Below are 21,772 nucleotides of genomic sequence, written 5' to 3' on the forward strand. Positions count from 1 at the left end.
TGCACATCGTTTGTCCTTCAGTTTTATTATTGCATATATTACTTGTTATAAAACACTTTATTTTGTGGGCGCCATGAGTCAACAAATAAATAAATATTTCACTGAAGAGACAAAGAAATGAGAAAAGAAATCGAAAGTGAACAGTTTCTTCAAAAACAGATACTAAAAGATAAAACAAGAAATCATGGAAGCAGATTAGATTCAGAAATAGATATTTACGTTATCAACTCGAAAGGGAGTTTTTGGGGAAAGATTCCCATATCTGGCCATCACTCATTTTTCCCTTCGGTGACCTATGAGCCATCAGAAAGTGATAGTACATGTATGTCATAAGCAGTCAAATTTAGCAGGGAAAATATTGAAGTATTTACCGAGAAAACACTTAGAAATGTTCAGATCAGTCTCATAGGGCTTGTACACAGGGTGACAAGTGATGGCCAGATATGGAAATCTTTCCGCTTTTTGCATAAACCTTCAATAAAATCCAAATTCCTCCAAATTCTTCAATTAATAAAGGAAGAGACATCAAATCCTTACAACTACCTGGTGGATTTGAAGTATGTCGCAATGTCAATAGCTACGTAAAGAAATGTGCTTCCCATATAAAATGAACTAGGATCCCTAGTATTCAAAACGTAGTATAAGACTTTTCACAACCTTTGCTTCAGCAGCATGATGAAGGTCTAATGGACGAGCCCTAAGCAAAAAACACTGCAAATGAGCAATATGCACTCAACCCAAAAAAGAAAGTCCCCCTCTTCCGATACTTTTTTGTCTAACTCAAAAATACTGAGCACCTTTCGCTCAAATAACGACTGATCAGTACAGAAATTCCTTAGCGATCCAGCCATACTCTTCATTTGGCCCAAAACAGTGATAATGTGTACGAATTTATGCAATTTCTGACAAATGGTACCGAAAACAGTTGCACTTTTGTATACGTGCAAGTTGTGGTTCACACTCGCCTTGCACGTTTACAAAAGTGCCACTGTTTTTCAGTACCGTTTGTCATCAATTGCATAATTTTGTACACATTATCACTGTTTTGGGCCAAACAAAGAGTATGGCTGGATTGCTAAGGAATTTCTGTACTGATCAGTCGTAATTTGAGCAAGATGTGCCCAGTAGTTATTGAGTTAGACAAAAAAGTATTACGGGGGTACTTTCTTTTTTGGTCGAGAGTATTATTGGCATGACAGGCTTGACTTCAGTCTGGTAAATGACTCCGAGCTGTCTAGGAGGAATCACTCTTCAAACAAACAAAAGACTAAGAAGGAACAAAGACAATTAAGTTTGTTCTCAAAACTAACCTAGATTTCACACTTCCCTTTACAGACACTGTTTGACAGGACACAATATAGATCTTCAGCAGGAAAAATATACACCAATGGTCAGATACTCCAGTACTGTTAATATTGAAATGTTATAGCACTTGAAGATATCAGTCGTCAAAATACTGTGGAATATTTATCTATAGTATAGGCCTTTTAAAGATGGAATGTAAATTAATGGCGAGTTAATATCAGGCTTTCTGTGGAAATATTGGAGACCTTATTCTGTGGGGTCTCAAAAAATTGAAAGTCTGTACAGACTTTCGATTTGTTCTTTTTGAATTGCTAATTATTATTCCTGTTAATTTTGTTGTAAACAATGCTATTTACAACTATGCAAACAGAATTGTTCACTCCTTGTTCCTGGTTCCGAATTTGTTTTCATGTATTTTCACGATACAGTGTATAAAAACATTATACATTAAGAGAAAAAAAATATTGAAAATACTAGCTCCTATTTTGTTTCATAACTTATACCATACTTAAAGCCAGAGTCCATCATTTGCAGCTATCCAAAAAGCAACTGGCGTATTATTGTTGAATGTTATACTTGATTGAAAGAGAGTAAGGGGACTTAACTCCCTGTGAAATTATTCTTTCTGGCAAGCTGTCATTTTATAGAAATCAACAAAAGAAGGCCTTTCCAACAGTGCTTCTTAAGATGCACCTTAGGAAATTAGAAGCTCGTTTCGTTATTCGGTGAAGCGCGCGCAAGCATTAGCACGATTCACACGCGCGCGGTTGCTATAATTCGTCGGACCAGTGCACGACATTGCGTAGCTGCAATCGGCTCAGTGAGAACATGTCTCGGACGCTGAATTCAAGCCCAATTCAAAACCTGATTCAGCAACTTTTGATTTGAAATCGAGATCCTAGAATGTCGTTTGTCTCGAAATATACAGCTGAAGCTGAGCTGAAACTTCATCAGGTTAGTTGTTCAGCACCCTTCTTTAGATCTTGAGCACTTTTGTTGCTTCAAACGAACAAAATGCACAAATTACAAATGATGGACTATACCTTTAAAGAATGATTATTTCTCAACACAATGTTTTTTTCATTGTCTGTTTCTGACACCTACATCCAGAGATATAGACAGTTAATTGGAAGGAATGCTATGTCAATGTGGTCCAATTTACAGCAAAGTGGATGAAAGGAAATTAACATGCCAGCAATCTCTCTGTTGGCCAACTTGCCTATTGTTCTTTGCCAATCAATATTTAGTTAAAACCTACGTTTCATTGATTATGTAACTCGTTTACATAATCATTGGAGCATAAGTTTAGGTTTTTCCAACTCAATGCTGTACCTTGCATTAAAAGTGCTATAACATCACAATATCTCATAAGAGTACTATATTATTATTAACATGTCTTTAGGATATATTTATAGCTATTGTTCCTAGGAGAGAAGGGAGTTAGTCTTCTAGGTTTCGGAATTGAGTCTGCATATTTTCGGCGAGTTCATTGAAGTCTGCCTTGATCTTGGCTTCACCGTCTTTGACCGGATCCTGCAATTATTTAAGGAAAACAATTGAAAAAGAAATGTATTTACTTTAGCCTTTTTATTAAAACACATGGAAAAAGCATGCTGTAACGTGACAAGTTGTCCACACTACAGAAAATGGACAATAATTTACAAAACTTAACAGAACATGAAAATAAACAAAAGATTGTTCATTTTCTTGTGAAGCTCATACAAAAACTTCTTACAAAAATGTAATAATCAATACACATAAACTGTACGAAAGGCAAATTAGAAAATTATCAGTATATTTTGTTATTATTGCTGAAGAAAAAGTTATTTTTTAAATAAACAAAGGTATTTGGACCAAAAATCAAACAGCTCTTCAGTTACCTCTTAAATATTTCTGTTTCAAAAACTTAAGCTGCATGGCTCCGTCATTTCATACCGTACACATGTGCAATGTACTACTTTCACTTATGGCGGGCTTCTAGCTGTTGTTCGTGCTAACAAAGCATTGCAGTACTCATACGAAATCATTTTTTCACACTCGCTTTTCTATTAATTCTTGTGAAAATGTACTCTTCATCGAACTTGCAAGCAAAACTATCTCCTGCTTGTGGCAAAGTACTTGTAAACATTCGTGGGAAAACTTTCCCAGTTTAAATTAATAATTTCTAAGGGGTATGAGCAGAAAAAGCACGAGCAAAAAAAATAGAGTAATGAAACGGGGAGCAAGAATGACTCTATCGCATCTTGTGAAGAATACCTTGCGTATGAACTGGTTTGAGTAGAGCAATTTTTTGGCTAAACTTCATGTGGGGAAATTTGTTTTGCGCGTTTCTTTTTTAACAACTGTTTAGTCAAGTGTTAAAAACTAATAGCTATTGAATTGGTAGTTTTGATGCATTGAAAAATGCATGTGAAATTGATTTTTAAGAGTAATTTTTCTGGCTAAAGTTCATGAGGGAAAATTGGTTTTGCGCGTTTCTTTTCAATGACTGTTTGGTCAATTGGTAAAAAAGAAGAAGAAATAACTATTGAATTGGCAGTTTTGATGCATTTCAAAATGCAAGTGAAATTGATTGATTTTTGGGCTAAACTTGGTGAGGGGAAATTGGTTTTGCCCATTTTTCTTTTCAACGACTGTTTCATCAAGCAGTAAAAGCAAACATGGAATAGCTATTGAATTGGTAGTTTTGATGCATCGTATCTAGTGTAGAACTACTTTGCATGTGAAAATGATTGAGTTGAGTAATTTTTCAAACTAAAGTTTATGTGGGGGAATTGGTTCTGCGCATTTCTTTTCAACAACTGTTTTTGTCAATCGGTAAAAACAAACATGAAATAGCTATTGAGTTGGTAGTTTTGATGCGTCACATCTTGTGTACAACTACCTCGCATGTGAAAATTATTGAGTAGAGTTATTTTTCTGGCTAAATTTCGTGAGGAGAAATTGGTTTTGCGCATTTCTTTTCAATGACTGTTATGTCAAGTGGTAAAAACAGAAATGGAATAGCTATTAAATAGGTAATTTTGATGCGTCTTGCTTAAGATGAAATTGATCCTAGAAAGCATCTTAGCTAAGATTGATCTTAGAGCGGGGACTCATCCTAAGTCGTGAGACAAGTTGTAAGATAAGACAAGTTTTGTGAAATCAGCACCTGGATCTATTTGCTGCCTTACCTTAAACTTCATGCTACTGAGTTGGTACATGATGTCGCCCATGTTCTCGCGGATGATGGCCCAGGTGATTTTGTTCTCAGACTGGGCGGTGGTCTCCACTGCGTGCCTGGCAAGATCGTAGAACAAGATGATGTTCTGCAGCATGCCTACCGTCTTGTAGAACGGACAATACCTGCAGATCAGAAAATCCATGACAGTTAAACCATTGCTATGACGTCGCACTATTGTTAAAAGTGTGATTCGGTGTATCTGTTAATACACTGGTCACAAAGTGTGGATTCGGAACAACAAATCTTTAGTAAAGTGTGGATTCAGAATTACAAATCCAAACTTTGAACACGTCGTCGGACCGTGTTCTCCATAATGAGCATTAACAGGACCGTATGCATGGAAACTTTCCTTTCGAAAATTAACAACGCATCTTCACTGTCAGATTCTCCGCCGTCACTGCAAAAACTACTTTGAGTCAAAAAGAAATTGTCGTCTGAACTTTCCATGTTGACGGAAGGAGCTACACACAAAATGACTTGACTGTACGGGTGTGGCGATACATGCTTAACACGCCACAATGCTTGATTACGTATACATGATGTATAGACTAAAAAAACCTCCCTTGTAAATTACCCAATGGCCACAACTCGACATGTGATATATGCAAGTCTTTTCATCTCCACTCACTGTTAATGACAATACTTTTTTTGACGCAATGGTTTAAGTCGAAGAATACACTCGCAAGTGTGGATTGTTAATTTATGAATTCACTCGGCGCTTTACGAATCCACACTGTCTTATGTATTCTCCTTAACTTAACTCTCATCAATACACTGTCACAACAAAATTCTGGTTACAGTGAACGTAGAGCCTTGATCCTGAATGTGCCATAACAAATAACTTGATAGGTCTGGCTGTGTTTGTAATGGGAGTCAACGGTAGTTGTCCGGTTGGCACATATAAAAATGGTCTACCTATTAATGCACTCAAATTGAGGCCACGATAGCTCCTTCGACCAATAGTTTTAGTGTACCAAAATGTCGTTAAAGGGAATGTACATTATTGGCTTTTGCTGTAATTTTCAAAAATGAACTATTTGGGGGAGTTAGTATAATAGTTCAAATATTGTTACACTGACGTGTTTGAAGTTTTGTGTTCGAAAATGCTGGAAAACCAAGAAAAAACAAAAATATTCAAGTAGTCTGGTTCCCTGACTCCACTAAAAAATGAAACGGATCAAAAAATGCGGGAAAATTGTAAGGTAAGGGAACCAGTCTAGCTGGCCTGCACCCGTTCATGAACATGGAACCAATAGCAAACAAAATTTGGACTGAAAAAAAAAAAAACCCGGTAAATTTAGATCAGTAGTTGAAAAACAGTTAGGTTTTTCCAACGGTGGCCGGCCGACCAACGTTGGAAATGTATACAAAAGGACACTTTTTCTTGAAAATGACCTCACACCAGGTGCCCTAATTTTACAAGATGCTTTAGACTGTCATTTACCAACATCCTAGTAAGGTATTTCGTAACACCTTGGTAGTTTTATTTTTCGCTGTTTGCAAATGTTGTATTTTCCCTTTAAGAACGTTTGCAGCATTTGCATGAACGTAGCACCACCACAGTAACAACTTCTGATTCTGGTCGCCGGATTCCGCTAATTGTTTGTATTTGCCAAATGGCACCCCTTACAATACCAATTTTTGATAAACTTTTCCAGGTAGAGAACACATTCACTGTGTTCTCCAGATTTCAAATAGGCCATCAGCCTCGGTCCAAAATTTTGGCCAACGGTATCAAACGAGGGGAATAATCGTCACAGCGATTTTTGGCAAGGTATACACCTCCCGAGTTAGAAAATATGTGATAGCATTGCAGCAATGCAGCGTTTTAGGTGTTATCACCTATTTTTCCAAAATGTCCATCTAAATGCTTGTTACCACTCTAGGGGCAGTATGCCTTGCGCATGCGCACTTTAGTTATTTATGCACCGATTTGATACCGACCAAACCCCCAGGCTAATGGCCTAAAAAGGGGATTATTTGAAAATCCTGAACTTAGGAAAAATGTCCATCTAAATGCTTGTTACCACTCTAGGGGCAGTATGCCTTGCGCATGCGCACTTTAGTTATTTATGCACCGATTTGATACCGACCAAACCCCCAGGCTAATGGCCTAAAAAGGGGATTATTTGAAAATCCTGAACTTAGGAAAAATCTGTACAAAAAGTCCTAAATTCCGAAGGAAAAAACCTGATAACTCTCAATCCTACACATGTATGGCTTATCTGGGTATGCATCAAGACCTACTGTCTTTAAATACCGACCTGTCGTAAGGCGTGTAGCCATTTTGTTGGAGGTAGTCATCCTTGAGAAGCTTGGCAACCTCCAGCGTGATCTTATCAGACTCGGCCAGGGATGCCTTCCCGACAAGCTGCACAATCTCAGACAGGTCTTCCTCCTCCTGAAGAATCTCCTTGACCTGTTCATGCATATTCATAAAATGGAAAGGTCAAACATTTGCATAGCAAAGTAAAATGCCTTCCCGACAAGCTGCACAATCTCAGACAGATCTTCCTCCTGATGAAAAATCTCCTTGACTTGTTCATGCATATTCATAAGGTTAAAAGGTCAAAGGTTGCACAACAAGCAAAACATCGTCACCGATGCCATGAACTGACACTCAGTTGCACGTGAGTGACCGCGTTTTTTTGGTTTTTATGAACTGACATCCGGTACAAAGCACACGGTCCACCTCCACAGACTTTGTGTGTGTGTGTACAAAAGACAAAAGAGATTAGCGTGTTTAGACGTCACTCAAAGGTAAGTCGAGGCACGCTTGACGTTTTAACCTATCAACCGTGCCTATGTATAAAAATGACCAGTGCGTGTTAACACGTCCTCCGACGCGAACTGGTTAAAAATCAGGAGAATTTACAGCTGAGACACTCACCTTAGTCCTGAGCGGCACAAACTCTGTGTAGTTCTTATCGTAGAAGTCGTCTAGCACTCTCATGTACTTGGAGTAGCTGATGAGCCAGTTGATGGAGGGGAAGTGCTTTCGCTGGGCTAGCTTCTTGTCCAGACCCCAGAAGACCTGGACGATGCCTAGAGTCGCCGTGGTTACGGGGTCGGAGAAGTCACCACCGGGGGGAGACACACTGTACAATACACGGGAAATACGGTTTCAATGATGTGAACCAGGTTTACTGATGTGCTCTGTTTTCCCTCCAACTATTCTATATTTGTACACTACAATCAAGTTTTCCTTATTCTTATTCATCAGAAACCTGTCCCCAAAATGTTAAAGGGAATAAACATCATTTGCTTTTGCTGTAATTTTCAGAAATGGATGGAATTGGGAGGTTGGAAATATATAGCAACTGTAGTTACACTGACTTCTTTGAGGTTTTGGGTTCAAAAATGCTATAAAAACCAAGAAAAACCATCATTTTCCTGTAGTCTGGTTCCCTGACTCCATTTAAGAAGAAACAGAGCAGTTTACACACATTGGGGAATTGTAAGGTCAGGGAACCAGTCTAGCTGGCTTGTACCCGTTCATAGGTGTGTAATCGATTGCAAACAAGTGCGATGGTCAATTGGGGCCAGTACTTGAAAAAAACCAGTTTTTTCCAACGCTGGTCGGCCGATCAGCATTGGAAATTGATTCAAAATTACCATTTTTCTTGAAAATGACAGTATACCAGGTGCCTTGATTTTACAGGATGCTTTACACTGTCATTCACTAACAGTCCAGCAAAGTATTTCAAAATGATTTGGTTGTTTTATTTTTTGATGTTTGCAAATGTTGTATTTTCCCTTTAACAGTTACTTACGCCCCTACGATGCTGACACTACCCTCTCTGCTTGGGTTGCCCAGGCATTTGACTCGGCCAGCTCTCTCGTAGAAGGACGCCAGACGAGCCCCGAGATAAGCTGGATAGCCACTATCTGCAAGACAGAAGGATGGCATTGAGCTAACTGCTAAGCAGCAAGACAGGGTTCAGCTAGATAACTCGGCAACAAGGTACATGTACATAGATAAGCTGGATGACCCATGTCTGCAAGACAGAAGGATGTCATTGAGCTATCTGCTAAGCAGCAAGACAGGGTTTAGTAAGATAACTCGGCAACAAGGTACATGTACACAGATAAGCTGGATGACCAATGTCTGCAAGACAGAAGGATGTCATTGAGCTAACAGCTAAGCAGCAAGACAGGGTTTAGTAAGATAACTCGGCAACAAGGTACATGTACATAGATAAGCTGGATGACCTATGTCTGCAAGACAGAAGGATGTCATTGAGCTATCTGCTAAGCAGCAAGACAGGGTTTAGCTAGATAACTCAGCAATAAGGTACATGTACATAGATAAGCTGGATGACCAATGTCTGCAAGACAGAAGGATGTCATTCAGCTATTAACTCTAACTCGCTAGGCCTTTTTGCTAGGATGTAGCCTCAATCCTGCAAAAATCCTCCAATTGGCCTCATGGAAAAATAGCATATAGCCTCAATCCTGCAAATTCCTTCATTATTTCTTGAATATGGTCCGTGGAGGGGTGACCACTGCCTGAATCCTGCAAAATCCCGCGGTAGTGACTGTCAATATGTTAAGGCTTGGCCAGTGACATCCTGGAGCAGTACGGAGGATTTCCAGCATAATGCAGGCCTATATTTATGCATGGCTGAGCAAAAACAACACAAGGTCCGGCCCAAGACCTTGACAAAGCGCATCCTATGAAATCAGTAACGCACTTTTGCCATGTAACTTCAATCCTCCAAATTCCTCCACTTTGGCAAAGAGGATTTTGAAGGATTCAGGGCGGTTAGGGTTAAAGCAGCAAGACAGTGTTTAGCTAGATAGTAACTCAGCAACAAGGTACATAGCTGGATGACCAATGTCTGGAATATGGAAGGATCAGATATAATATAAGCCAGTTTGGTATTTCAACTACGCATGCACACAATGATATGGTCACAGCTAATTTGGTATAGTCAAATGATCACCGATGGCCCATGAACATGCAAAGAGGCCTTCGCTCGACGCTTGTGCGTTAATTACCAGCAGAATGGGTGTTTGTGTAATGTATCACAGTAACAAGATGATGCTTGATGCTTTTGGCCCAGACAACTTCATTAAGATACCAAACAGACTTATTGCTGAGCACTATCCAGGGTTTGGCCTTCACTTTTTTCACTAGCCAGCTGGGCTACGGAATTTGACTCTTAACTAGCCAGCAGGCATTTTCACTATTCTGGATGTTTTTCTTTTATAAGCTTGTCCAAAAAGTGGTGCGGCGACGCGTTTTTTTTTTTTTTTTTTTGCTGACTTTTTTGCTTCAAATGTCGGCTGATGACTGCAAATGGTGCCCGACAATAGTGCAAATATATGGGAGTCCAGAGAGGCCACATAAAGCTTATTCTCGATCATAACCCCATCTAAAAACACGTTAAAATTGTGCAGTAGCAGGATTCCAGTCAAACCAGTGAGTTTGGCGGTTTTGAGACATCATCTTTCATTGAAAAAAAACCTTTTTCATTTTGGCGACGCGCATGGCTACGGCGACGCGCGCGCATACCAGAAACCAGAGATTTTTTTTTTGGCCTAAACAACAATATGCATACAAGTAAAATGTGTATCCTGAGGCAATCTTGTCAGTGTTTTTAATAAACAGATCTTATAATTTGACCCTAAGCAGTGAATAAAATTAGACACATATTGACACAGGTTTGCTTTCTGAATTTAATTAGTATTTTTTTTCTGTCCTTTCATATTTGCCTTAGCCCAATAATTTTTGACTCGCCAGCCGGGCTACATAGAAATAGTTTGACCAGGCATGCAACTGGGAAATCAAAAAAAAAAAGGATATTAAAAATTTTCCCGGAATTAGTACAGTGTTTTTCTATTTTCATTGGCACACATGGGATGTAAAAAAAAAAAAAAAAATCAGCTGATCCGAGGAAAAGTTGCATGCCTGTTTCACTAGACCTAAACAGCCCACCCCTGTTTTGACTAGCATTTGGTAAGCTTGCTTTCGCTAAAGTCAAAACCATGCTATGAAAGAAAGCTTGACAACTATCTGACAATTAAAGACGAAACGATCTTATATATCATAGCACCAAGCAAAGCTGGATAAACAATATCTACACAACAAAAGGATTAATGATGATATATCACATATCATAGGAAAGTCAGAAAGTCAGATATATATACAATATCGACAAAACACAAGGATTAGAGACAAGAGCTAAGTACTGAGACATGTAAGATAAGCTGGATAGGTAATTATACCGGTATGTTGAAAGTATGGAAGATAATTGCTAAACCTATTCTAGAATGCAAGAAGTTCAGCTGGATAGCCAAACAAGATAACCACGATCTGACAAAAACCGACTCTTGATTGCCTTGAATATCTGGAAAAATGGCAAAAATAAGGAGGCTTACCAGCAGGCATTTCAGCCAATCGGCCAGAGATCTCTCTAAGAGCTTCGGCCCATCGAGAGGTGGAGTCCGCCATCATGGAGACATTGTAGCCCATGTCACGGAAGTACTCGGCCAAGGTGATGCCTGAAGTCAGAAGGGTGCAAGACGGAAAAACATTATAATCATATACTACTCATGGTATTCACCAACGCACTCTTGATTGCGACATGGCCTTTATGTCTGATTAGACTACTATACCAGTGGCTGGTAAACTGGCCTCCAATCGGGTAATGATGCATATTTACATGTAGATAATGTTGATTGTTTTGTGGCCAAACTATTTGAATAATGGGCGCTGGTTTTTGTCTAACTGACACTGTGCTACACGGCCAACAAATGGCTTTCATACCACACTGGCCATCAATATGGCCACCAAAAAATAGTCATCAAAGTGGCCATTAAACTAGCCATCAAACTTTCCATCAAACTGGCAATTAAACTACCCATCAAACTTGCCATTAAATGTGCCATCAAAATGGCCTACAAACTGGCCATCAAACTGGCAAAAAAAAATGGCTAAACAAAAACTGGCCAACAACAAACTGGCCAAAAAAAATTGCCATCAAACTGGCAAAAAAAGAAGAAAAAATGATCACCAAACCAGCCGAAAGCTGGCCATTAAATGTGCCATCAAAATGGCCTTCAAACTGGCCATCAAACTGGCCAAAAAATGGCTAAACAAAAACTGGCCAAAACAACAAACTGGCCAAAACAATTGGCCATCAAACTGGAAAAAAAGAAAGAAAAAAAGGATCACCAAAAGCTGGCCATCAAACTGGTAATTAAACTGGCCATTAACCTGGCCACCAAAACAAGTGGCCAACAAATAGCTCAACGTATGTCGTACATACCTGTGTAGATTGAGGCCTCTCTGGCAGCCACTGGCATATTGGAGGTGTTGGCTACTAGAGTTGTTCGCTTCATGATGGACTCCGTCTTGCCTCCAATCTCAACTGTCAGCTATCAAAAGAAATATACAAAGTTTAATTGTAGAGCAAGTTTGGGCAGGGGCCACTTGTCGACTCATGGTTGATTCATGATGTTACTGACGCCTTACTCATAGCAACATGCGAACGCCTCTAGTCAAACGATGCTCAAAACGTCATCACAAAATGTCTTGGTCCTGGCTCCCCATTGTGCCAAACACCGGTTCAAAATAATCAACAAGAGTAGTCCAACCATCCTTCGTTCCCGTGAAGTAAAGTTGAATGATCGTTTACCATAGTCCTTGCCGGAACTTTCTTGTAGCGCAAGAGAATGTTGACATTTGTAGATGATGCCAAATGGCATTGATTTTTTATCAGAAAACAAAATTCAGGAGTTTGTAAGCTTTTTTGAGTTGGAAGTTTTTCAGTTGGAAGTTTTCTTTGAATAACGTTTGTTTCCCTCCATATGGCTGCTCAAAGCATTTGTGTTTGTTACCACATCGTCTGTCGCACAACAAAGTGATGTGTTGTGGATAGTTGCCGCACCACGAAGTGATATACCGTGTGCACAAAGTCCACAGATGATCCATCACTTTGTGATGCATCCGACAATAAATAAATAAATAAATAACAGCACTGTGCATGATTGACATCAGAATTGAATTGTTTATTATTACTAATTATTTTTGAGTTCTTGTCTTCAGTCTCAGATGAAAACATTACCGAAATAAAACTCTCCTTACCTCTGGAAAGTCTCGGAGTACTTCAGACATCTCGTTGCCACGCTCCCCGCATCCTACGTAGACGATGACGTCGCTGTTGGAGTATTTGGACAACGACTGGGAGATGACGGTCTTGCCGCAGCCGAAAGCACCGGGGATGGCAGTGGTGCCGCCTTGCACACATCTACACAAACACAAGAATCAAAACATTTACAAAGTACAGATTTCCCTGTATATAATTCCCCTGTGTGCAGTACAGTGTTTCAGGGTGTATCACTATGTGCGTGACTACTACTGACTTTCCAAAGTACCAAGGATATACCACAGAGCAACAATAACAAATTTAGGAAGTAAAACTTATTAATCTTTTTTTTACAGAATTGTGAACAATTAAAAAAAGCGCTCGAAGTTAATCACTTTCGGGTTAAACTTTTGAAATGTCGCGGGCACTGAAAGAGTTAAGCATGTGCTCGAAGCAATCGTGGACTTGGCGCATAGGCGGTTGTGAATAGTGTGGGAGGATAGTTGATATTATCTCCCCTCAATATTGAAAGGTACAGACTATAGTTCCTCAGGCAAATATGTTAATACCTCGGGGAGCTAATTTTTATTATATAACACCTCACCCACAGATTCTGTGTCTTGATTGGCCGAGAGCAAGTTACATGATACTTTCTATTTTTGCTATCTTTCTGTGCACGGCCAAAAGAACTATACCCGTAGCAACCAAAGTACTATACCATTAGCAACCAAAGTACTATATCCACGGCGCTGAATTTGTGTGCAAATGCATGCTGGTGTGCGCGTTGCGCGTACTGCGTTTTGTTCCAAAGAGAGCGCGCCGCAGAGTTGGGTTCAAACATTTTGTGAAGGGGTAGCTTGGAAGAGAGAAATACATTTTCCACCCATTTTCTATTGAAATTGAAGTTTATTTCAACTGTGTTCAGATTTAAATAATTACAAATATTAGAACCAAGCAGAATCTGTGGGTGAAGTGTAATAAAACAAATATTGAATGCTTTAGCTCATGGTGAAGTAAAACTAGCCTCCCTCGGTGATCCGTGAGCATTCTATTTTCCCTCGGCGAAATGTCCATGGATCACCTCGGGAGGCTAGTTTTACTACACCACTCGAAGCAGTCAATATTTGTATACTATCAACCCTCAAACTATGTTTTATTTGTATACCAGATTCCATACAGTATTTGACAACTTACGGGAATAAAGCATCTAGAACTCTCTGGCCAGTCAGTAGCGGGTAGTTGGCTGGAAGTTTCTCTGAGACGGGACGCATCTGTCTAACAGGCCAAACTTGCAGCATGCTATGCTTCGTCACGTCTCCATCAAACTCTGTTTCTAAGATCACATCCTGATCAAAAAGTGCAATTAAAGAGAAAATCATTAGCTTTCCAAAGTCAGACATGTAAACCAGGGGTGATGTTCGCCTCGTGTGCCGTGGTACATAAAGGTTCGAATCCTGGCCATGGGAACATGGTGCTTGTGCTCTTGAGCAAGGCACTTTACCATTATTGCTTTGTCGTTCGGATGGGACGTAAAGCCGTAAGTCCTGTGTGTTGTGTAATGCATGTTAAAGAACCCAGTAACAATTATCGCTAAGAGAAGGGGTTTGCCCCGGTGTTTCTGGCAGTGGCTGCAATATGCGCCGCAGCACCTTGTAAACCCTTATAAGGTGCCACATAATGGGTCTCATATTTTTCATAAACTTCATTTACCTGACTTTAATAATAATATTAATGATATACATAATTTCCAGTGCCTTGAGTACCTATTTGTCGGTAGATACTTGCGCTATATAAGACTCCAGTATATGTATTATTATGTTGGGAGAAAATAAAAAAATCTCTGAAATTTTCGGATACTTACCGTGATATTGTAGTTACCAGGGGGCGCCATCCACTTGACCGTTCCACGACACTTCGGGGGGAGCATCAGTCGGTGTTCAATGAGGGAGTTCTCGTGGACGATTCCATAAAAATCCCCTCCTGTTATGTGACTACCCACCTACAATAAAAAATGAAGAATCCTAGAATCAAAATGGCTGCATTTTCAAACAAGGGCTCCTTTCTAATGGTGGGCCTTCAAAAAGAATCTGTTCAAGTCAAATTGTTTATTTTTTTTTCTTATAAAATTGGCAGCTTAAATGTTTCTTCTGAATTTCAATAATAATTATTTTTATCACAATGTAGATATACAATATATCCTCTTATTATCCAGTTAATCCTAATCTAAAAATCCACTAATCCCAGATAATCCCAGCCTAAATATCCAAAAATCCAAATTAATACCAACTTAAATATCCCCACCCTAACAGCCCTGAATCCTCCAATTTTAATACGATTTTGCCCACGACCAGTCAATCCTTATCAATAAATCGAAGTTAATTCCAACCTAAATATCTACTAATCCCCGATCATCATGACCTAAATATCCACTAATCCATGTTAATCACACCTAAAAATCCACTAACCCAAGATTATCCTGATGTAAATATCCACTAATTCAAGTTTATCCCACTTCAATACATGGTTCCGTTAATCCAGGTTAATTCCGACATACCCTAATCCCCTGATATGCCTGATAATCCCACTGCAGAGAGCGGTTCAGAGCCGCCACGTTAATCCCACGAGGAATGTAGATGCTCTGGGTCAGTTCGTTGATATCCTGAAAAATTCAAAATGACAAATAAACGATTAACAAAGCATTCAAAGTTGTAGTTAGAAGAAAACATACCTCGTGAGTAATCAGAGAATATGGAGCCCATTGGGGGATGTTCTTGAATACATGTAACTGATTTCCAAAATCCAAACCATATAGTGGAATTCAAACCTTATTTTCAAAATCTGGCACAATGAGCAGTTAACCTGTTGCAACAAGATGCAATGAAACACGCGGGCTTGTGTTGCCAGCTAACTGCAACAGTATGCAACAACTGATTACAGGGCTGCAACAGTATGCAACAACTGATTACAGGGCTGCAACAGTATGCAACAACTGATTACAGGGCTGCAATGGTATGCAACAACTGATTAGAGGGCTGCAACAGTATGCAACAACTGATTACAGGGCTGCAACAGTAAGCAACAACTGATTACAGGGCTGCAACAGTATGCAACAACTGATTACAGAGCTGCAACAGTAAGCAACAACTGATTACAGAGCTGCAACAGTATGCAACAACTGATTACAGGGCTGCAACGATATGCAACAACTGATTACAAGGCTGCAACAGTATGCAACAACTGATTACAGGGCTGCAACGATATGCAACAACTGATTACAGGGCTGCAACAGTATGCAACAACTGATTACAGGGCTTAAGGGTTATGGCACCTTTAGAGACGTTGAAAACAGACTTAGAATACAATGATTGCAATGGTTTTTGACGGGCTGGTGAGTTTAAACTTTACGTACTCGCAACGGTCTCTGGATCCCGTCAAAGATTGATCCCAGAATTCCCGGTCCGATCTCAACAGAGAGGGGTTTCCCAGTTCGCAGTACAGGGTCGCCAACACTGACACCAGCTGGGTAATTTGTCAAGGACAACGATGAAATTCACTTTCATGTCACAAAAAATGAAACTTGGAGACCGCTTTACAAACGACTGTTCCCACCCTCCTACAAATATGGGGTCAGGTAGCCAGCTCCCATTAAATGCAGAGCGCCACCAAGAGTTTGCTACGGAGAGTTCTTTTTTCTTAGTGCACTGTGGGAGATGATAGACAAATTCGCAGCGCGGGACATTTGAAATTGTTAGTTTTTCCGGCCAGAAAGTTTGTAAGCGTATGATTTGAGTATCTGTTTGCCCTTTTTTTTTTTTTTTTTTTTTTGGAGTTTTTTGTAAGGCAGCAGAACGCTTTGCCCCAATCTATAACAAATTAGCTCAAGTTTTTTACCGACACTCGTTCAAATGGGCCATGTTTTGTCGACCGTGACCTCTCCGTGGCAAACTCTTGGTGGCACACTGCATTGTGAATCGCCCATATTGGTTGGATCACCTCTGCACATGCACATTCTTAATTGTTCATTGTCCATTTTCAAATCGCTATTTAACTCTAGTGCATGGACGGAGATTGAATACAAGATCATTTAACAGTCACTCTTGTCTTACCACAAAAAGTAAGCAAAATCATCAGTGTCTTCGTGAAGGTAACTTTCAAGGATTCCAAATGCATAGGTTTTAAATACTGAACAGTGATTTCTCTCTCTTTATTAATATTTGCCAGAGACACTTTCGAAAATCGAAGCTCATAAATTCCAAATTTGAGCATTTGTGACGCGGTTATTGTCATTTTTTGCAATAGGCTGGTTTGGGCCAACGTTACAGTTGTGATTTTTAATTCAGGAGGTGGTATTCAGAACGGTTCACGTCATGTATATATCATTTGCATATATCAGGATGGATGCCTCCTGATGTATGTAAGATTCACCGCTAGCGACCAATGTTATGCAAAACGTTTTCAGTTAAGATCTTGACAAAATGCCATTCTCCAAAATCAACCAGCACTTCAAGGCATACAGCCTCGTCCTCCAAATGCTCAGTTAATTTTGGAGGGCCAAGGGTTAGGGTTTAGGTCCTGTGTGTCAAGGATACAGGTTTCCTCGTAGACTTGGATGGTGGCAAAGTCCCCTTCCAATCGGATGATCTCTCCTACCAGCTCGCTGTGACCCACACGCACCAGCTCGTACATGGCAGCGCCTGCCATCTTCTCTGCCGTAACCACTACATCAAAACAAAAACATAAACATTGTATTTAAAGCTATAGTCCATCATTTGCAGCCATCCGAAAAGTAACTGGCGTAATTACTGTTGAAAAACAAACTTGGTTGAAAGATAGTAAGGGAACTAAACTCCCTGTGAAATTATTCTTTCTGGCAAGCTGTCATTTTGAAGTAATCAACGAAAGAAGGCATTTCCAACGGTGATTCTTAAGAAGCACCGTAGGAAAATTCAAATTAGTAGTTCGTTTTGTTATTCAGCGCAGCGCGCACAAGTATTGGAAAGACACACACGCGCGCGCGGTTGTTATAATTTGTCGGATCAGTGCGCGACGCCGCGTATAGCTGCAATTCAAAACAATTCAAAACATGATTCAGTAACTTTTGATTTGAAATTGAGATCTTAGAATGCTGCTTTTCTTGGAATGTACAGCTGAAGCTTAGCTGAAACTTCATCAGGTTAGTTGCTCAGTATCCTTCATTAGATTTTGAACACTTTTGATGCTTCAAACGAACAAAATGCACTAATTACAAATGATGGACTATAGCTTTTAACTCTACCTCCCTAGCATGATTTACTAGAAACCATACCCATCCATGTGTCGCATCTAGCAAACCGTCCACCCGTCTTTTAGACGGGCAGTTTGTGATTTTGGACAGGCACTTTGCCAAATGGACAATAAAACATGACGGGTAGAATCTTTTCACCATGTCTCCAATTTGCCTGCGCTGGTGCCCGCAACCGTTTTACGCATTTGTGCTCGGCACCACGGACACCAGTGTATAACGAGCGCCCTCTGTCGATTTGCTTGCGCGATAGCCCAATCGCGCAGCAGAATATGTCTTTTTTTTTGCGCGCTCAATCAATCGCAACAAAACATGGATGAGTTGGTGATCTATCTAGATATGTATCTTTTGCGCAGCTAGCTATCGGTCCATCGCGCAAATAATACTACACAGAATGCGCCCAAGACATGTTTGTACATCCATCATCGGATCGCACGAGAATGGTATGATGGGTACTTTTGAAAGTGCACCACGGTTTTGGAAATCCTAGATGAAACCCTGTACCCATCCTGGCATATTCCAACACCATATAGGAAACTGCACACACAAATTTTTCTGACTGTGATTCTGGAGGTGTGCCAACCCAATGTAAAAGACTGTCAGTTTAGGGGTACTGTACCCATCCTGACAGATTCCAACAAATCATGCCGTTGGGTCTGATGGGTTGTACATGTTCTACATAAAAACCCCGAGGACCGACACACGAAGGGAGAACAACAGATCCTTTCAGTCCTTGGGAGTTGGGTCTTTTGTTGGAAACGGTCCTCTGTAGTAAGTTTGTGTGCTTAGTTTATGGGAGAGTGTTATATTACAGGGACAAAGAGAAACACAAGGCATTGTCCTCGAGAGTATAGTAAAACAAGAGTGTATGAGTTCTATTAGGGTTAAAGTATTCCATCGTATGAACAATCTCAAAGCGCTTTACAATTATTCCCCGTTCATCAGGCCATGGGACCACGCGGCAGCCGATATCAGTGCACGTTTGGTACAGTGTGTACCCATTCATGCTCCTGCAATTGAAGTTAAAGAGGTTGTGGAATGCTCGAAGACATTTCCGTCATTTTTTGGGTATATGTAGCCTAAGGTGTGATGAAATAAAAACGACTATTGTTTCTGTCATAAAATGAGTACAAAAGGTACTTTTGAGAGCTGTTTTTCAAGTCCTGTCATGCCTGTTTCGAGCCGAACGTGCAATTTGTGTAAAAGTCGTCGTTGCGGGCAGCAAACAAAACACAGTAAATCGTGACGTAATAAACAGGATTCCCAATGCAGAGTAGCATAAACGAGTCCTGTTTATTACGTCACGATTTACTGTGTTTTGTTTGCTGCCCGCAACGACGACTTTTACACAAATTGCACGTTCGGCTCGAAACAGGACCTGAAAAATTGCTCTCAAAAGTAACCTTTGTACTCATTTCATGACAGAAACAATAGTCGTTTTTATTTCATCACACCTTAGGCTACATATGCCCAAAAAATGACGGAAATGTCTTCGAGCATTCCACAACCTCTTTAAGTGTCTTGCCCAAGGGCACAAACACCATAGCCACAAACTTTTGCCATAGCCTCAATCCTGCAAAATCCTCCATTTATCAAACAGGATATTGGAGGATTTTGGAAGGTTAGGGTTAAGAAGGAACGAACGGCACAAACTTTGAACTGGAAGTTGAAATGTTTTCAAAAAAATAGTTGTTGGGTCACTTGGGTGCCATCTTATTGAAATTCTTCATGATCTTCTTCTTGCTGGGTTACATACCGCCCTCTATTGTTCAGGTATGGAGTCGGTAACTTACCGGGGCCAGAGACGGCGTGCACGTAGCCATACTGGCTCTCCTTCTCAGCATCTCGCACCTTGGGAAGCTTGTCGAACTTGGACATGTTTCAACAGAAGATTCCCTGTGCAAAAAAGAAAAACAAACAAAAAGTTGTTTTATTTGTCAGCGGTGTGTTTTCAAGTGGAATTGTTTTTTGGGGCAGGATTGCTCATTCATGAATCTTTTATACACTTACACCTTGAGAATGAAATTGTTTGTTATATTTTTTTACAATTCCTCATTAGACCAAATTAAAAAAGACATGTTTAGCGTCCCCGCCCGCTTCCTTTTTGGAGGCCGCCTCAATTTGTTTTTGTTTTCTTTAAACCCAAAAATGATAAATTTTAAACAGTGACATCATTTTAGCCTCTTTGTCTGTTTTATCTAGCCCATATCAAGCTGGTATGTCATTTCCTGTGTCACTTACACTTACACTTACGGTTTAATGGGTAAATTAATTAGGCATAGCCTTTGTGACCCCATATCCTATCTTTTCCTCCTTCCAGCGAGAATCCAGTCTTTTCTTGAATGCTGCTAGTACAATTTTGGCATTCACTACTGCTTGAAGGGAATTCCATATGTTTATCACTCTTTGGGTGAAGAATTTCTTCCTACATCCAGTGTTTTTCTTCAGGGATGGCTTGAAGAGTTTAAGAGAGTGACAAAAAAAGGGCCTCATGCTACCTTTTGTTAAAAAAGGCAGGGCATTAAATATGTATTTTTTTTATTTGGCCTTATTCATTATTTAAACTTTTTTTTATTCTTTTTTTTTTCAGATTATTCTTTCTTCAGATAACTTTTTGTCTTACATTTCAAGTTTAGTTTGACAAATCATTCTTTTCACATTAACATAAAATAAAAATATTCTATGAATAAGTTGAACTTGAAGCATAAATTGATTTTGTCCTCTTTTACAACTACAGCCTACTGAAAAGTGTCAACAAGCGTCAACGGTCGTCAACAAGCATCAACAAATTTTGTATATGCTTTTGAACATTAAAAGTAGATTTATATGGTAGACAAAGCAATAAAGAACATCTTCTGCACATTATCAATTAAAGTTAAAATTATTTAAAAACTTGTTTTTTGAATGCGAAATGTACGAGTTTGTCGATTAGTGTAGGCCGCCATCTTGTTTGGATGGCGTTGTACACTTCGCGCATGCGTAGTATGGCCCTGTACACTTCACGCATGCGTAGTACGGCTAGCTTCACGTTAACATAATGGCGGCCAACACAAACTCGAAAGAGTCGTCGTACATTTCGCGTTGAAAAAAAAAATTGAAATAGTTTTAACTTTAATTTATATGCTGAAGGTGTTCTTTGTTGCCATTTCTACCATATACATGTAATTGCTGTTTTTGATTTTCCAAAACTTCTACAAAATTTGTTGACGCTGGGTTGACCATGTTGACGACCGTTAAAGTTTGTTGACGCCAGTTGACGCTTGTTGACGCATTTTAGTAGGACCAGCCTAGGGCATGATGTAGGGTTCTGTTTAACTTCCCAGGCTTAACTTAACTTAAGTTAAGCATGTTAAGCTTCATTTTACCCAAAATTTCCCTCAAAAAATCTAAACCCTAACCATTGGTAACTTACCCTCCATCATCCATGCCCTCTCTACATTTCTGTTGGTTTTAAACATCGCTGAATAGGAATGGGACCCGTAACTATATTACCCCCTCCCATGCCCCGCCCACATTTTGCATGCATTTTCGATCCAGCAAATTGAGTTGAGAAAAAAATGCCACACAGAAATAATTTATGCCTACATAAGCCTTATTATAAATAATGCATTAGCACAGACAACTCCTACCTTTTAATTGTAAACCCAGAACCAGTTAATTTAAACCTTTAAATAAAATGAAAACATAGATTTTACCCAATTTTGCGAAGACCTACCTGTTTCATCAGTCGATGTGCACAAAATCATGTGATAAGTCTTCTCGCGCACACACCTAATCCAAAGCGCCCAATGTTCCATTCATTTGCGTACAACATCGATCTCTCTTGGGCTACAAAAAGAGGCGACTCCATCGTAAAATAGCCCAAAACAT

The 21,772-nt window shown here is 39.7% G+C and overlaps 1 protein-coding gene across 1 annotated transcript; it reads right to left on the reverse strand.

Annotated features, from left to right (window-relative positions):
- Positions 1-1,399: 1,399 nt before the first annotated feature.
- Positions 1,400-21,724, reverse strand: LOC119733234 (V-type proton ATPase catalytic subunit A). Its single transcript, XM_038206821.1, has 15 exons — positions 21,618-21,724; positions 19,696-19,798; positions 17,211-17,339; positions 16,031-16,140; positions 15,176-15,280; positions 14,483-14,620; positions 13,816-13,967; positions 12,621-12,783; positions 11,803-11,911; positions 10,913-11,035; positions 8,302-8,416; positions 7,419-7,626; positions 6,793-6,947; positions 4,479-4,650; positions 1,400-2,838 (listed from the first exon to the last, which is right to left on the reverse strand). The coding sequence occupies exons 2-15, from the start codon at positions 19,778-19,780 to the stop codon at positions 2,746-2,748; spliced, it is 1,857 nt and encodes a 618-aa protein (XP_038062749.1). The 5' UTR covers positions 19,781-19,798; positions 21,618-21,724; the 3' UTR covers positions 1,400-2,745.
- Between the last annotated feature and the right edge of the window lie 48 nt (positions 21,725-21,772).

Source organism: Patiria miniata, unplaced genomic scaffold (assembly GCF_015706575.1).
Source record: "Patiria miniata isolate m_02_andy unplaced genomic scaffold, ASM1570657v1 HiC_scaffold_25, whole genome shotgun sequence".
NCBI classification, from domain to species: Eukaryota; Metazoa; Echinodermata; class Asteroidea; order Valvatida; family Asterinidae; genus Patiria; species Patiria miniata.

Bases quoted from the DNA above. Each gene is read 5' to 3' on its own strand.
- LOC119733234 (XM_038206821.1), bottom strand. From the start codon at position 19,780: ATGTCCAAGTTCGACAAGCTTCCCAAGGTGCGAGATGCTGAGAAGGAG. The intron at 8,417-10,912 runs GTAAGCCTCCTT...TCTGTCTTGCAG, and splicing joins ATTGGCTGAAATGCCTGCTG to ATAGTGGCTATCCAGCTTAT. The intron at 2,839-4,478 runs GTAAGGCAGCAA...AAATAATTGCAG, and splicing joins TCAGTAGCATGAAGTTTAAG to GATCCGGTCAAAGACGGTGA.